Here is a 17986-nt window from a genome sequence, read left to right as displayed (position 1 = left end):
CACTATTTCAGTTGTAAGCCTTTAGGCTAGCAAGAGTTGGTCAAGAATTTCAATAGCAAATGATAAATGTATCGTGCGCACCTAAATTCAGCCACCAATATTTCACCGTCAGACATGAAAACAAAACCCGAAAGAACATAGGCAGCTTTTGATGTCTCTTCAGTGTGGAATAAGGGCTGATTCCTCTTTTGCAACTACAGTAGCAGGAATAAAATGCCATGAATGAATTTTCTAATCCGTCCTGCAGGTCTCATATCAATATCATTGTTTAACACAGTAAGCATTTATATTAGCAAAATTGTTTGACTTTTGGGTGAGATTAAATTTACAGATTAATGCTCCACTGCTAAAATATTCATAAGCAAATTACTAAACAATAAACGTATTGTAAACAAGACTTGCTGTTTCAATTTAATTGTGATGGTTCAGGAATAATGTTGACTGTACAGTCTTTCACCTCTATTTCTGGTACATTTACAGCCCTGCTCTTACCTGTGGTAATGCAGAAGTAAGTCTCATGAGGGGAAATGTGATGGATCCGATGATGCTTTCTAGGCAGGATGACATGGAGGTCCTGCAGGACGTTTACCCAGCGAGGCAGACCAAAGTACGAGTGAGACCATTTGTGAATTTGATTGGTCATTGTCACAAATACGCTTAAACAGAATAAGTAACAGTCCCAGGGGTAGGCTCTGTACACAACATCTGTAAAAGAAAACAAAACAAAAGCCATTTGTACTCACTGAAATATTTACTGATACAAGTGAAGTTAATTTTCTTTTAGCTAATAATTGTGAGGAAAACAATTATTAATATAATTCTGTTAATACTCATCAATTGGACATGCTTTCCAAATCTAACTGCAGTGATTTATGATGATCCATGGGTACTGGAGTGAGAAGTGGAAATCACAAGCCAGTTAGACATTAAAATAACAAAACTAAATGAATCCAAAGGACAATTTCTAACTTTTTTAGTACTTCCTGCTTAGGTTGTGTAATCAGATCAGAACTAAATTTTATACATTGCCCAGTCAGAGAATTAGGCGGCCTGTTATAATTAAACAAAAGGTTGGAGTGGATATAGTTAAGATGGACTATGCAAAAATTCCACAGTGGTGAATCAGGACCACGGATCTACATTATAATGAGATATATCATATTGCCACACTCTGTCTTGAAAGAGCCAGTGAATTTAACAATTTATACAATTTGCTCTTTGTTCTCAAAGTAAGGATTTCTGATCCTCAAAAAAAATTAAGATTTTTTTATCAACCATTCATGAACCTGAAATAAATATTCCATGAATTTTGTATTTAGTTTAGGAACAGAAAAAAAAATTGTGATTTAAACACAAGTTTCAGTCCACTTTATTGTAATCTCAAAACACAAGGTTGTAGAACGCCGTGCTTTACCAGAAGTGATGAATTCCTTTCCTGGCAACAGCACTTCCCCTGTCGGATGGTCTGCACGAGGAGAAAAAAAGAGGTTGCTGACCTGCACAGTGTTTTGGGATGAAAGCAAAAGGCCCACTTTATCAATGCTTTATATGGTTAACCTACTGAATACCTCACGTCCTCTGCAGCCTTCAACAGTCCCAAATGCTTTTTAGTCAGGCAACAGATGGAAAAAGAGTCTCTGCAATCTTCTAACATTTGAAATCAAAATACTGAGCTGTTAAATCCCACAGAAATGTGCAACTCCGAGAATAAACCAAAAAAACTCTTACGCATTGTAAAAAGAATAAAATCAAAATCCTTCCCACAACTGTCACAACCACAGCAAATTCCTAATACAGGTTGAGTACCCCTTTCCCGAAATGCTTGGGGCCAGAAGTGTTGCGGATTTTGTTTGGAGTTTGTAATATATAATGAGATAGCTTGGGGTCACCATAATTTCTGACTCTGAATTTACGTGCTACTGGCAAGCCGTCTTTGTCTTACACTTGTTCATCACACATATACTGATGCAGCTGTTCAGCGTTAGATTTTCATCAGTGACGATCTCGGCAAACTCATCAATGAATTTCTCTACTGCTTCGCAATTAGCAGACACTTTATCACCACATTGTTCATTTGTTCAACGTGTGCCGTGGCATGTGACATACGTGATCATGGTCTTTCCATGACCACGACTGCTCCTGGCAAATTTTTCTACAGAAGTGGTTTGTCATTGCCTTCTTCTGGGCAATGTCTTTACAAGATGGGTGACCCCAATCATTATCAATACTCTTCAGAGATTGTCTGCCTGGCATCGGTACTTGCATAACCAGGACTTGTGATATAAACCATCCACCACCTGCTCCCATGGCTTCACATGACCCTGATCGGGGGTGGGGGGGGGCTACACCTTGCCCAAAGGTGACCTGCAGGCTAGCGGGGGGGAAGGAGCACCTGACACCTCCTTTGTAGAGATGTACCTTCACCCCACCACCCATTATCAACATAAATCTTTAAAAATTTAATGCAGTGCCTTTTCTTAAATTTCAACATCAGCCTACTGAATATTCACAATCACCTTCAATTTTCAGTTTGTCATGATAGATCTTTACTTGTTTCGTGATCAGCATACCATTAAGCGGAAAATGTTCACTTTATCGCTGACGAATCCACTCTTTCAATACACGATTGAACTCTTCATTTTCCACTTTTTGCCATGTTTTTCTGTTTTTCATTAACTTCTGTTCATTACATGCGAAGTCACTTCACAGAACTGTCTGTGGTGTGCAAAGACCTGCGTATCGCCTGGGAATCTTCCCAGCATCTTGACGAATTTTCCATTCGTGATGTCATGTCAGGGATCAAAAAAAATTTTGGATTTCAGAGGTTTCCTGATTTTGGAATTTCGGATAAGGGGTACTCGACCTGTACATGAAGAAAAAAATTGATCCTTGATCCTACTTGATGGCATGAATTGGATACATTGTGGTGTTTGCCCCTTTATAAAATATTAAAATATACAGTAGTTGCCATAGAGAGCAGTGGTTAAAACAGTGACGTTGCAGTCTTTGAAATTCTTCAGTCTTTAAGGGCAGGGGAATCTTCACTGAGATTTTGACACTCCTTCAAATGTCAACCTATTTCAGATCAATATGGTGAGTTAACCATTGCCTGGTTCTTATTCAGTAGGATTGGGTAAATCAAAACTTTTTGCCACCTGAGCAAGTAATAATAACTTAGAGCATTATGCGACAGGAAATTGTGAAAGGATGAAAGCAAGCACAAGATAAACCTATTATTATCACTGTGGACAAAGATACTGTTACACCAGAAAACTGTAATTACCACAAGATTATACTGACTTATTATTTGCTGATGCATTTTTTTTCCACTTCCCAATTTTTGTTTTAGAATAATAATATTTTAAAATAAAGAAACCATTCCATTAATTCGATCTGATAGGAATTAGACATGCATTATAATAGGTGTGAAGGACAATCAATAAAATAATTCCAATCCATTAAATAAGTTTGAGTGTCTCCATGCAATGACTGGAGAGTTACTGCAGAATGTGAAGCACAGTGTAGTCCAAGAACACAGAAAATCACAAACACAGCAGAAGCAACTTTCTGAAATTTATCAGACTCAATTATGAAATAAGAAGCTAATTTGTATATTTTGTAATAATCCCCAAATACTCTCAATTTTCAGAAATTTCTTAACTCAGTTGTCACACATTAAATAGTCTTGGATCAAAAGGTATAGTGAATAGGTTATTATAAACTTAATAGCTGTAATCACATTATAAATTTATAAACCATGTTTATACTGAAAAGAACCAATTCTGTAAAACAGGCCTTGAAAAGCAGACTGCAAATCAAATTACTTTGCTTAATACTACACACTCTTCATATTAAGTGCTTCCTAGTCAATAATCTTGGGAATCATCATTTTGTGTTGATAAATGATTGGTGAAAGCACTACCTTAAGTAAAGTCCTTTAACAAAATGAATAATTAATAGAAAAGTTCTTAAACTTTTAAATTTACAGTTGTCAGAACATGACATATTATCATATCACCACTAGATGGTGGTATAAAAGAGTAAGTTGCTTTCTTTGCAACTTGGCATGAGTAAACTGACTAAAATATATTATATGCAAGTATCTAGTTAAAAAGGTGATACTTAATTAAATGCAAAAGAATTCCAAACAACATAAACTGAAGCTTGCAACTTCTTTCCTGCTAAACTAAAAACTAAATGTTGTAAGTTTTCAACAAGTCAGTTAGCATCTGCAAAGTGAGGTTTTATTTCAAGTCTAAACCTTCACCACAAACTGTCATAGTAAATATATCCACCAAATTTGATAAAATATTACATACAGCACATCAAAAAGGACCTTTTCAATTTAACAATCTAAAAACTTGACAGAACGACTATTTAAACTACTAATATTTTCAGCACACCAGTAAATATTATGCCCAGAAGTTGGAGCAAGTCATTGCAGACATCCATTTAAAGACTTCACCTTGTAGTCATGGTGGTTTGAATACTTATTGGTTAGAGGGTGACTTAAAGCAGCTACTGAATACATTCAAGAGTCAGCAAGTTACTTTTCCCTACGTTAGTCAATGCAAGAGACAAACAACATCCTTGTAATTTTATTTTTTGTACTCTTTTCACTGTGAATGGTGAGTGGCCACTCTAAGTCACTGGAGTCCTTCTGGTGAGAGAAGTCCCAGAGGGCTGTGGTGTAGAGTGTTCCAGGATATGCATGGGGAATCATGGCCTCAACATCAACCCTGACAAGCCTCCTCAGACTCTTATACATTTCCAATAAGATTATCTCTCATTCCCAAAAACACCGGCTTGTACACCCAAATCGCGCAATCACTCCTCATAAGGTAAACCGTTCATCACCCGAGCTTCAAGATTTCTGTCCCTTTAGCTCTGGACTCCAGTTCAATCTCCTTACTGATAGTTCCTTACACCATTCCAACAAAGCATAATATAAGCTGGAGAAACTTCACCAGATTCTAGAATTAAAAATCTTTAATTAGTCAACATGTTCAGCTTACGGCTCCAAATCTTCCACTTTCATTTCACATTCCTCTGGTCGATTCGAATATCCTTCAAGTAGACTTCCTGCAGACTGACATCTTCCTCCTACCTTCTTTCACTTTGCACTGACATGCCATCACTCGTCATTTGCTCTCTGTCTTTCAATCACAGGCTTTCCTTTTTGTTCTTCTGTCCCTGCTTTCCCTAAATCTTAGAATTCGGTTTATTCCTATTTCATTCCAGATCTGACAAAACATCAGCATTCAAAATGTTCACCCTCCAAATAAGCTGTCTAATTGACTGTGTTCTCAGCATTTACTGATTTTATGTCAGCCTTCTGGTATCCACAATGTTCTGTTTTAATACCAAGGTTGAAAGTTAAATCAGAGCTCAAGGTTGGTAAGGAGATGGAGCAGTTGGCTTGGGCACCTCTGTTCATGGCTAAAGACTTTGGACTTCACAAAGTTCACCTTGAGCAAACCGTGACTCATTGAGGAATGAATGTCCGAAGAGCAGTTTGATGATACAGCAATAACAGAGGGCATGTAAGAGATGGAGGGGTACGTGGCCTCAGTGCACGTGTGGAACTGGACATCCGTGGTTCCTTTCACCATGTAAATCAATGAGAAAACAAGTATTACTCCTGGGGGACTCTGAAGTAACAGTGTGGGGACACGAGCAATTACAAGACATTCTTGGCTATAACTGGGTTTACAAGTATGAAAGCAGGAGAGGCCAGCCTATTAAGTTAGACAATAGAAGAAAGGACTGCACGCAGACTGCGTACTCACAGTAGTGAAGGTTGCAGAGAAGGCCGCCTACATATAACCAGCTAAAAGCCACTGTATAGCAAGATCTCTCCACAATTAGGCGGCATGCAGCATGCCAACTATACCAGTCTCTCAAGTAAGTATATTATTGCTTCAGAGCAGAATGCATTGAGCAGGCAGAGTCCTGTCTAAGAGCCTAGATCATCCCTGCAGTAGACAATTCAAACTGGGTACGTCCGCATATTTTATCTCTTCCCCATGGCAAAAATCAGTCTTGTAATACATCCTCTCTAGCAGCTCACCTAAGGAAAATGAAGATTCAACCTCCAAGGCAAACAAGTTTGAGTGACAGACATCCCTTGGAATCAGAACATAGATTGGTGTGGTTTGCAGCTGAGCACGAAACCACTGGAGCCATCATCCTCCTTCTGAATTACTGCATTTTCTAATGAGCACCAAAGGATGCCTGATCCTAGTCAGGCAAGACTGTAGCAGCTTTTTCTTTATCTCTTCATTCCTTTACTGCCTGCCAGCTTGCGCCTTATCTCATGCTATGTCCCACTGATGGTTCATGTCACATCTGACTGTGTTACCTCAATCTCACTCCACCAATCAATACCAAGTTTGTCAAAGATGATCAGCTATTTTATCAGAGCAGTTGATTATTCCTGACACACTTCCACATCAGATAGTGAACCCACATGAGTTTTTCACACATCGTTGTCAACAGTTCAGATTTACATCTTTCTCAGAGATTACCTCTGACTCTTTGTTTGTTCTTTTCGGTAGATAATCATACATTCAAGGGTTAATCTCATGCTGCCTGATTTTGATCTTTCTAGATATTTTTGAATATTACATGATTCCACTTCTCCAAGACGGTTGTGTTAATTACGTTCTTGACCTTTCCCGCAATACCTTATACTGTCAGCATTTGGTCAACTGCGTTCGTGCGAGACTGCAGCTGACTGCAAATTAAATACCTCCCACAACTCATTACCAAGAAAAATCACAAAACCTAAAAAAAATTGATTTTACATGCATTGTTCCATACTATACCAAAACATGCCATTTTCTATTTACACAGAGAAAGAATCAATTTGCAAATGTTCTGTGCATAATTGAAAGAAGAATCTGTTCACTATGTAACCGTCCTGTTTATTTACAATAAGAAAACAAAGGAAAATTCAATAAAAATTGAGTGTATGTTTTCATTAGCTCACTTGTGGTCAAGCCTTAAATAATTTGATTAAAATGCCTATAAATGGAGCTGAGTTTTGATTTAATGATTATTTTTCAACATTTGGGCAACACGAGCTTGGTCTGTAGATTATTGCAGGTTCAGAACTGCTCTTGACAAGGTCAAAGAGTCATAAAGTCCTAAAGTACTACAGCACAGATACGTGCCCTTTGGTAAATTTAGTCCGTGCCAACCTGGTCTTCTGCCTAGTCCCATCTACCTGCCCCCAAGACCATAGCCCTCCTCATCCCTGTCATCCATGTACCTATCCAAACTTCTCTTAAATATTACAACTGAACCCATATCTACCACCTTCGCCAGCAGTTCATTCCACAATCGTACCACTCTCTGAAGTCCTCTCTCAGAATAGTTCATCTTTCATGAGAAACCCATGACTTCTAGTCCTAGTCTCACCCAACCTTCGGTGAAAAAGACTACATGCATTCCGCCTATCTATACCCCTTATAATTTTATAATAACCTATAAGATTTTCCCTCATTCTCCTGCGCTCCAGAGAATTAAGTCCAAACCTATTCAGCCTTTCTCTATAACCTAGGTCCTGAAGTCCCAGCACCATCCTTATAAATGTTCTGCAATCTTTCATGGTGACTGGTGAGCGGCCACTCTAAAGCACTGAAGTCCTTCTGGTGACGGAACTCCCAGAGGGCTGTGTTGTAGAGAGTTCCAGGATTTAGGAAAGGATACAGAAAAGATTGACAAGGACACTACCAGGACTGGAGGGTCTGAGATATAATCTGTCAGCTTGTATTCCTTCTCCCGCCCCACCTTATTTTGGCTTCCATCCCCTTCCTTGCCAGTCCTGATAAAAAGTCACAGCCCAAAATATCGACTGTTTATTCCCCTTAGTTGCTGAGTTCCTCCAGCATTTTGTGTATGTTGCTGAATAAGCTGGGACTTTTTATTTCCTAGAGCATAGGAGGCTGAAGGACGCCTTATAGAGATAAAGAAAATCTTGAAAGGCATAGGTAAGGTGAATGGTCTCTGTCTTTCTCTTTTCCAGGCTAGGCGAGTCTAAGACTACAAGGTGTGGCTTTAAGGTGAAAGGGCAAAGATTTAAAAGGGACCCGAAGGTCAATGTTTTCACCAAGAGGGTGGTGAACATACGGGAACAAGCTTCCAAAGGAAACTATAGAGGCAGGTAGGAAAGATTGAGAGGGTTATGGGTTAAATGCAGGAAATAACACTGCTCAGGTGGACAATTTACTCAGCACTGACGAGATAAGTCCTGATGAGGAGTGTTGGCCTGAAGTGTGACTCTTTATTGCTTTCCATACCTGCTGTGTTTCTCCAACTTTTTGTATGTGTTAGGTAGGCCAAATGACCTGTTTCTATTCTGTATAATTCTATGACTCTGCTTAGGCATGGCAATGATGAAGTGCAAGCAATGTTTTACCAAGTCCGGATAGCATTGACTTGCAGGGAGGGTACATGTTGTGGCTTCCCAGGCGCCACCAATTCTGAGAAATGCTGTTTCTGATTAGACAGGTAATGGATGGTACACAATTCACAACCCTTTCATCCTCTTTGCCTGCTGTCGATCTCTAACTGTTCCCATTCACTCATTGACCAAATAACGTTGTTTACAGTTTATATCCTGGTCACCCTGCATTAGCCTATACCCCACCTCTCACTCAACCTCTCAGCAGTTTTATAAGCTCCTAAATTGCGGACAGCGGAAAAACTTTCAGCATCAGGAGCTGAGGACACACAGCTTCTGACTCATGATTGTTGCCATTGTATTTATGTGCCTGGTCTTGTTGAATCGCTGGGCAGTGTCATCCTCCAGGGTGGTGATGCTTTGGCCGAGCTAAATAAGATCATCTGTGATTTCATCACAGCAGCAGCAGCTAAGCTGAGCAGCTCTTCTTAGGTGCCAGATTTCTAATATAATTATCAAAACAAATCATAAACTGCAACTTCTTTAAAGTTAACAGATTGTTGTACAATAAAGAATATGTAGACCACAAACCAGTGCAGAAGTTATGAACAGATGCCTGAATGTGTGTGCACAGGAAAGATAATCAAACAGACAGTGGGTGTTTCGTGTTGCCTGTGAGAAGCCAGTGTATGTCTTTAATCACCGCAGATCATAGACACCTGGTTATCTTTGTAGAATTCTGGAACTTATAAAAGCATTCAGGGTGTAGCAATAACTTATTGATTGCTTTGTCAGGGTGCAATTCTAAAACAGTATTTTTAGTGCGTATTGATGGAAATGGAAGAGTAAACCATCAGAGAAGGAATGATCTCTTTAGGATGCTGAAAATGGAGCAGTGTACTGATGTTTCTGGCACTGAGGTGATGTTTGAAATGCAGTACGCTGTAGTAGATAATATGATTGGTGGGTGGAAGGTAAGAACAAAGATAATCCTTTCCTGAATCATGTAATATTTTAGCACCTACCTGATGAATTAATATTTCTTCCTTCATGATTAGCGTGCCAGTCCTGAAGATAATAATAATTAGATATTTCCTCACAATCTATGTCAGTTACATGAGCTACCAGAAGTTATAGAAGATCATAAACAGGTGACCTGTTCCCTCATTCATTGCAGAAAGAGGGTCATGAACATTGTGTTTGTTAGCTAATGAATGCGCTAAACTCTTTCTCAAACGTTCATTTTTGCCCGCTTATGTCTACCGTAACATATATACTTTTTTCTCACCGCTGGGGTCCCCTTCTAATAATGGAAGGAGCAACTCCCCGAATGATTCCTCAGGTAAGATACTAAATAGCAAAGCTAACAGACCAACTCAATCTAAGCTCCAGTTTGTTGATTTGCTGGTGTCAGTCAATGGTTCAACAATGCACTGCTGGAGCAGTGGAGCAAAAATGCCAGGATTCCTTCTGATTGTGATTCATCCGGAAGGACGGCCAGAAATGGAATACGCAAAGTGTTTTGCCTCTGCGATGAAACATTCCCTCAGAATAACTATCAATGGTCATCACATGCAAATGGTCTCTTAGTTCATCACAAACAACAGAAAATCTGCAGGTGCTGGGCATCGAAGCAACACACACAAAATGCAGGAGGAACTCAGTAGGCCAGGCAGCATCTATGGAAAAGGGTCCAGTCAATGTTTTGGGCCACGGCCCTTCATCAGGATGGGAGAAAACAAGATGAGGAGCCAGAGTGAGAAGGTGGGGGGAGGGGAGGAAGAAACACAAGGTGATAGGTAAAACCGGGAGGGGGGAGGGGTGAAATAAAGAGCTGGGAAGTTGATTGGTGAGAGAGACACAGGGCTGGGGAAGGGGGAATCTAATAGGAGAGGGCAGAAGGCCATGGAAGAAAGAAAAGGGGGAGGAGCACCAGAGGGAGGTGAAGTGCAGGCAAGGAGATAAGGTGAGAGAGGGAAATGGAAAGCTGGAATAGTGAAAGGGGATGGGGGTGCATTACCGGAAGTTCGAGAAATCGATGTTGACGCCATCGGGTTGGAGGCTACCCAGATGGAATAGAAGGTGTTGCTCCTCCAATCTGAGTGTGGTTGAGGGTCCCTTTCTCCCCTCCCCCACCTCCTAACTCTGAATCCTCATCTTTTCTCCAGTCCTGATGAAAGGTCTCCGCCTGAGACATCAACTGTACCTTTTTCCATGCTTGGCTCATAAGTCTATATGAACCAAATAAAATAATTAAAAGAGCATGATAACTTACAAAGTTATTTATTTTGATTTAGATTTACAGCATGGAATAGACCCTTCTGGCCTTTCCAGCTGTGCCACCAGGAACCCAGCAACTTGACCCTGGCCTAATCATGGGACAATAGACAATGACCAATGAGACTACGAACTGGTTTATCTTTGGGCTGTGGGCGGAAACCGGAGCACCCGGGGGAAACCTGGGTGTAAGGACATGCAAACTCCTTACAGAGGACGCCAGGATTGAACTCCAATGTCCCAAGCAGTTACAGCGTTGCGCTAACTACAACACTAACATTATATTTTCACTTCTTGACTGCCCTATAAACAGGCACTCAGTTCACAGGGAAAAGTTCCCGACAATGCGCATCCTTCGTAAACACACTTATCAGCTTGATTGTCAGACACCATTACAAGTATCTAACTGGTATTCTTGCAGCAACCTACACATCGCTCAAACCTGCTGTTCAAATCAGCAATGCATGTAGAATATTAAGTATTGTGGGACTCAGATTCTGAATGAAAAGAGTAAGGCAACATAACGACACTTCCTAACACCTATATTTGAAAGCTGAACTGTTAAATCTTTGTGTCTCTATATCTTTGATCTTCCCTGGTGTTCCTCGAAGTTACATAGCACAGCCAGCTTTATTTACATAACATGATTTTTTTCTGTTCCTGTCTACCACGAATTGAATTAACTAAGCTCTTTATTTTTGCAGTCCAGATTATAGATTGATTAGTAAATTGTGTGGTATAAATTCTATATCCTTAGTCACAATGAAATTATTGAATTAGCAGTTAACTGTTGCTTTTAGCTTAATAAAATTCTAAGGTTCAGAAAAGCTGCTGGAGGAAATCTTCCAAGGAGAAACTTGGGCATTTGGGGTTGTATGGAGCAGGGGTAGAGTCACTGGTGTTGAGATAGCTACCCTACAGTTTAGAGTCATTGATATTGGCTGCAGCAATTCTGATTGGGAGGCACTGAGAGGAAGGGACAGTGGTGGAGGAAGGTGCTGAGTGTTGGGGTGGTTAGCAGTGGCTGGGTATGTGATCTATGTCGGGGAGTGGCCAACAGCCCCAAGAGACATCAGCAACACACACCCAGTGCTGGAGGAACTCAGCAGGCCAGGCAGCATCTACGGAAAAGAGCACAGCTGAAGCTGACATTTTGGGCCGAGACTCCTCAACACGAGTAGAGAATATAGGGTGTTGATCCTCATCATGACAGTGGAGGAGGCCATGGATGGACGTACCGGAATGGGAAGGGGAAGTGGAATTAAAATGGGTGGCCAGTGGGAGATCCCACTTTTTCTGGCAGACGAAGCATAGGTGCTCGGCAGAGCGGTCTCCTAACCCACATCAGGTCTCACCGATATACAGGAGGCCACAGCAGGAGCACCGGACACAGGATATGACCCCAACAGACTCACAGGGGAAGTGCCGCCTCACCTGGAAGGACTGTTTGGGGCCCTGAATGGTAGTGAGGGAGGAGGTGTTGGGGCAGGTATAGCACTTGTCCCGCTTGCAAGAATAAGTGCCAGGAGGGAGATCAGTGGGGAGGGACAAATGGACAAGGGAGTCGCGTAGGGAGCAACCCCTACAGAAAGCAGAAAGTGGGAAAAAGCAACACACATAAAAGTTGCTGGTGAACGCAGCAGGCCAGGCAGCATCTCTAGGAAGAGGTGCAGTCGACGTTTCAGGCCGAGACCCTTCGTCAGGACTAAATGGAGGAAGAGTGAGTAAGGGAAAGTGGGAAAGATGGGTTTGGTGGTGGGATTTCTGGCATCTGCAGATCTTCTCTTGTAAGAGATATCAGCAGCTAATTGGGAAGCAGCAATGCTCAGGTCCTCAAAGTAAATGTGTCTAATGTCATTACTTCGAGTCTGCTAAGCAGGGATGTGAAGAAAACCTTTTCATTAAACCACACACTTATGCAGCTGTTATTCTCCATTTAACCAGACTTCTATCACTGCCAAACCTCCGGGTTAGAGCCGAAAGCTAATCAACAACTGCTCCCCGAAACCAGCACTGTTAAAATGTTTTTCAAAGCAAACCCTCACACTCAACTGTTGGGCAGTAAACTGAGCAAATTAATTGCTTTAATATTTTAAAACATGCTTCATTTTCACTTCCAAAGTCATCTGTAGAAATCTAAGGATACAAATTGAAGTACTTATAAAATAACCTTAATTGACTAGAAACATTACAACAGGCACAAAACTGCGCACCCTGATGCCTTCCCTACTATTGCAGGGGATTTCAACCAGGCCAGCTTGAAGAAGTCTCTGAACAACTATCACCGACATATCACCTGTGGAACCAGAGGAGCCAACACACTGGACCACTGTTGTATCACCATCAAACATGCTTACTGTGCTACCCCTCGCCCACACTTCAAAGTCCAACCACCCGGCTCTACCTCTATTCCCAGCACATAGACAGAGACGAAAGACTGCAGCTCCAGTAGTGAGGACCAAGAAGGTACGGTCAAGTGAAGTGGAGGTGTGCTTACAGGACTGCTTTGAATCAGTGGACTGGACAATATTCAGGGATTATTAGACCACTAAGTCTGAATGAATACACACAGTCGTCACCAACTTCAGCAAGACCTATGTGGATGAGTGTGTTCCTTCAAGGACACACCAGACGTACCCAAGGCAAAAGCTGTGCATGAACCAAGAGATTCGTAGTCTGCTGAGGGCTGGAGCTGTAGCCTTCAAGACTGGTGATCCAGAACGACACAAGAAATCCAGGTATGATCTATGGAAGGCTATTTTAAAGGGTGACAGAACAATCCCGTTAGAGATTAGAGACAGAATCTGTCTCTCTGGCAGGGTTTGCAGGCCATTACTTCCTATAAAGCAAAACCTAACATCATGAATGACTGTGATGCTTCACTGCCTTTTATACACGCTTTGAAAGGGAGAATAAACTACACCTGTGCAAATCCCTGCAGCATCTGGTGACCCTGTGATCTCTGTCTCGGAGGGCGACGTCAGGCCCTGATGGTGTACCAGGTAGGGCTCAGAAAACATGTGCCAACCAACTGGCAGAAGCGTTCAAGGACGTCCTTAATCTCTCACTGCCGCAGTCAGAGGTTCCCACCTGCTACAAAAGGGTGACAATCATAACAGTGCCCAAGAAGAGCAGGGAGAGCTGCCTCGATGACTACCGCCCAGTGACACACACATCTACTGTGGTGAAGCGCTTCGAGAGGTTGATCATGGCTAAAATCAACTCCTGCCTAAGCAAGGATCTGGACCTAATCCAAGTTACCTATCACCACAATAGGTCTACAGCGGATGCAATCTCACTTGCTCTCCGCTCAGCCTTGGCTCACCTAGACAGTAGTAATACCCATGTCAGGCTGCTGTTTATAGACTATAACTCAGCGTTCAGCACAATTATGCCTTCAGTTCTGATCATTAAGCTCCAAAGGCCTCTGTACCTCCCTCTGAAGCTGGACTTCCTCACTAGGAGTCCACAGTCTGTGCAGATCAGAAATAACATCTCCTCCTCACTGACAATCAACATCAGCATGCCTCAAGGACGCATGTTCAGCCAACTACCCTACTCTTGCTACGCCCACCGATTGAGTGGCGAGGCACAGCTCAAACGCCATCGACAAATGTGCCGACAGCACAGTTATAGTTGGCAGAATTTCAGATGGTGAGGAGGAGGAGTACAGGAGCGAGATACATCAGCCAGTTGATGGGTGTCGAAGTAACAGTCTCGCATTCGACATCAGTAAGAACAAGGAATTCCTTGCTCACTTCAAGAAGGGGAAGTGAAGAGAACACACACCAGACTTCATCGAGGGATCAGCAGTGGAAAGAGTGAGCAGTTTCGTGTTCTTGGCTGTCAACATCTCTGAGGATCTATCCTGGGCTCGACGTATGGATGCAGTTACAAAAAAGGCACAGCAACGCCTATATTTCATTAGGAGTTTGAGCAGAACTGGTGTGTCACCAAAGTCATTCGCAACCTCCTATAAATACACTGTGGAGGGCAATCTGACTGGTTGCATCACCATCTGGTATGGAGTGGCCACTGCACAGGATCAGAAAAGCTCCAGAAAGCGCCATCATGGGCTCTAGCCTCCCCAGCACCCACCTTCAAAAGACGCTACATCAAAAAGGTGGTATCCATCATTAAGGACTCCCTTCGCCCAACACATGCCCGCTTCTCATTGCTACCATCAAGGAGGAAATACAGGAGCCTGAAGACACATACTCCCCTCCACTATCAGATTTTTGAAAGCACAATGAACCCACGATTACTCCCTCAGTGTCTTTTCCCTCTCTTTTTGCACTGATTTATTTTTTTATCCATTTTCCCATTGTAATTTATAACTTTTATTGTGTATTGCAATGTATTGCTGCTGCAAAACAACAAATTTCAAGGCATATGCCAGTGATATTAAACCTGATTCTGATTGTTATGCAATTATCACTGCAATGCCAACCTTGTGAACAGTTCACATATTAGAAGCATTTTGAGTCTGTATGAATAAACATGCTTGAAATGGCAATGAATACAATAGATTTGTGCATTCTCACCGATTTAGCAAAAATCCTCCACTGCCTTTTTCAACAGCAGTTCAGAAAAATCATTTCCATCAAGCTCGTTTGCTCCCAAATTTAAGTAATCCTCATCAAAATATCACCAAGCAACGGTGCATTTTACTTTGTATGACCTGCTGACCCACTCCCCTCTCATTCAAGCAGATTTTCTCAGCAGGTTCTGCATAGATTATTTGAATGCTCTGGACTGACCAAACGGTTGGAATTCGGAAGGACTGAATCCTCTGTGGACTTCCATGCTCTCCAGAATTTCAAGTACTCCTAAGCTGCAACAGGAAATCGAGGCTTGCTGGGCATTTGGCCTTCATTTGAAAGAAAATCATCTAATTATTCCATGCAAAGAATACACACTATGTAATTCAAAGCCCGCTCTTGGTAGTTAGCTGGTTTTACAGACGTTGTTGAAGATGATGCTCTTTTTCTTAAATCAAAGCAGACCGGCTCTGAAAGCAAAGTTTATTCTCTAGAGAATGTCACTGTAATATTCAGCACAAGTCTGTGAGCTGTTTCAAATCTGTACAGTCAGCTCAGCAAGAAGGAGGAATGGGACCACCAATATTATATCCACTTTCCCATCTGGGAGCTGGATTTAAAAATTCCATAGCACTGCAGACAAAACAGTGCTGACTTTTTACATAGACTTTGCTTACTGGGGGGTCGTAATAATGTTTCCTGCAAAGAGTAGTGGGAGACAGAAGGGGGTGAGATCAAAAGTCCATTTGAAACTAGAGGGGAGGAAGAACATGTGGTGAATGAGTTTTCCAAGCACATACGGGATTATCCCCAGGGAGCCAAATTCAAACAACACCATCTGGATGCCAGTCTCCTGGGAAAAAGGCCTTAACAGCTGGACATCTGATTGAGAATGCATCCCCTGTTGGTTGTTAATGGGCCAATGGATATGACCCTGTGTTCCTTGCAGGAAATGGCACCAAGGCTCACCCCAATTTTCCTGTGTGACCCAAACTATATTCGATATGATGTCACGTATAGCCCTGAACTGCAAGAAAGCAGTTAACGTTGCAACTGAGTGGGAGCTGTGAGCTTGAATCATTCAGCTATTATTTAAAAAATAGCAAAAATATTGTACGCGTTCCTTGCAATTCACAGTCACTTACATCAGACTAGCAAAGCTTTTAAAACCCCGTATCAGTTGACATCATCTGCTGGCATAATGGGTCTATTTGAACTGCTGTTACTCAGCTGATCAGATTGTGCCAATAAAGTATTTCCACAGCAATCTCTCCGAACACAGTGGGCTAATAGAAGTGCCAGCTTCATTATGACTACCCATTCCCTTCGGTGGGAGATGCTTTCACCAATGGACTGCTACTTAAACTGACTACTACGGGGTAGAGACAAAAAGATTCAATGACATACTATATGCTGCAGAGGAGAACAATGGAAAATCAAATAACCTTTCAAAAGTAAACAGCTTGGTCTTTATATATGGGCAATAGAACAGTATTTGACAAAGCATAAAAAGAATTCATACTTTCAAGATCGCATGACCTGGATTCCTTTGAATACTTAAAATGCGTTAGAATAATGAAGCAAGCAGCTATTGTTAGTAAAATGCATCCCTACAGGTTTGGCTTACATTATAACTCCTTCTATGTTGCTGTTATATTACGTTAGTGCTGCCAGCTCCCAATGCCATGGGTCCTGTGCAGCCTGCAGCAAGCCCAAAGACAGTGTGTCAGATTTGTAGAGACCAGTGGGAGGAAAGACCTGGCTCTGTAATGGTCTTAACAAATTCAACAAGTTTATTTTGGGGCAACCGCCAGATGCACTGGACCCATGCGCTGGCACTTGGCTCCCGCATAGAGAAACACCAGAATACAAAAGCAGCATATCTGTACACATTGCTTTCAAATCAACATTTCTGTAAGAAGGCCCATCTTACGCTACACCTTTTCAAACAAAATAAGCAAACTAGACAAGCACCAGCTCATTTCCCTGCTCCAATTTACATCCTGATTCTTTCTAGTGAATAAGCAAGTTGGACTTAGACCAGAATCGAATAATCTCCATGGATGTGACTTACATATCTCACACAAACAAACCAGTCTAATGCCAGCCCATATTAAGGTCGGCTCCAAGTCCCTCTTTCCTTTGTCATTCCATCGCATGCACAAGGATGAGGACATTTCAATGCAGCCCGAGGGTTCTCCTTTTGTTTCATGTGCTTCTACACACATTTTCAGTATTGGAGTGAAATGAAATTGGAGTAACCAATGTATGATATCAGTTAGTGGGGTAAATGCAGTTTTAACCCCAGCTGCCCAATGCACAATTGCAATCTCTAGTACAGAACAGGACCCTTCCTAACCTCCTGAGTGCAGTGTGCCAAAGGGGGAGAAGGGTTTCTGAAAGTACACTCTATATCCTTACCTAGACCCTGGCTTTAATATGGATGTGTTAGATGTTCTCTGGTTCTTCATCACTCAGCTCCATTGCTTTTTTTCTCTGTCCCATTCTGAAGAATCTCTTTGGGCAGGAGTAAGGAACGGGCAAAATTAGCAGTTTGGTCCAGGAGGACGCAGGTTGAGCTTTGTATTAAGCAGCATATTTGGTAGACAGAGAGAAGTGAAAGAACTTGAATAAATATGGATAGCAGGTTGTCTTAGAACCTAAAGTCACAAAGCACGAAAGTGGCCATCATGTTCCTGCAAACCATCAAGTACCCATTAATACCTCTGCTAGAATCATCTCCGTGTCGTGGTGGAGAGGT

General features: G+C 41.8%; 1 protein-coding gene across 2 annotated transcripts in view; it reads right to left on the bottom strand.

The window, feature by feature from the left end:
- Nucleotides 1–17986, bottom strand: part of si:ch211-212o1.2 (uncharacterized protein LOC492735 homolog) — a 170167-nt gene that overhangs the window by 13476 nt on the left and 138705 nt on the right. For both annotated transcript variants that reach the window (XM_063066915.1, XM_063066914.1), the window contains one exon: nucleotides 493–705. In XM_063066915.1, the coding sequence (XP_062922985.1) occupies nucleotides 493–705 (213 nt within the window). The remainder of the gene's footprint in view (nucleotides 1–492; nucleotides 706–17986) is intronic.

Source organism: Mobula hypostoma, chromosome 14 (assembly GCF_963921235.1).
Source record: "Mobula hypostoma chromosome 14, sMobHyp1.1, whole genome shotgun sequence".
NCBI lineage: Eukaryota > Metazoa > Chordata > Chondrichthyes > Myliobatiformes > Myliobatidae > Mobula > Mobula hypostoma.
The sequence above is the reverse complement of the archived record's forward strand: the minus strand, read 5'-3'. Positions and strand labels throughout refer to the sequence as shown.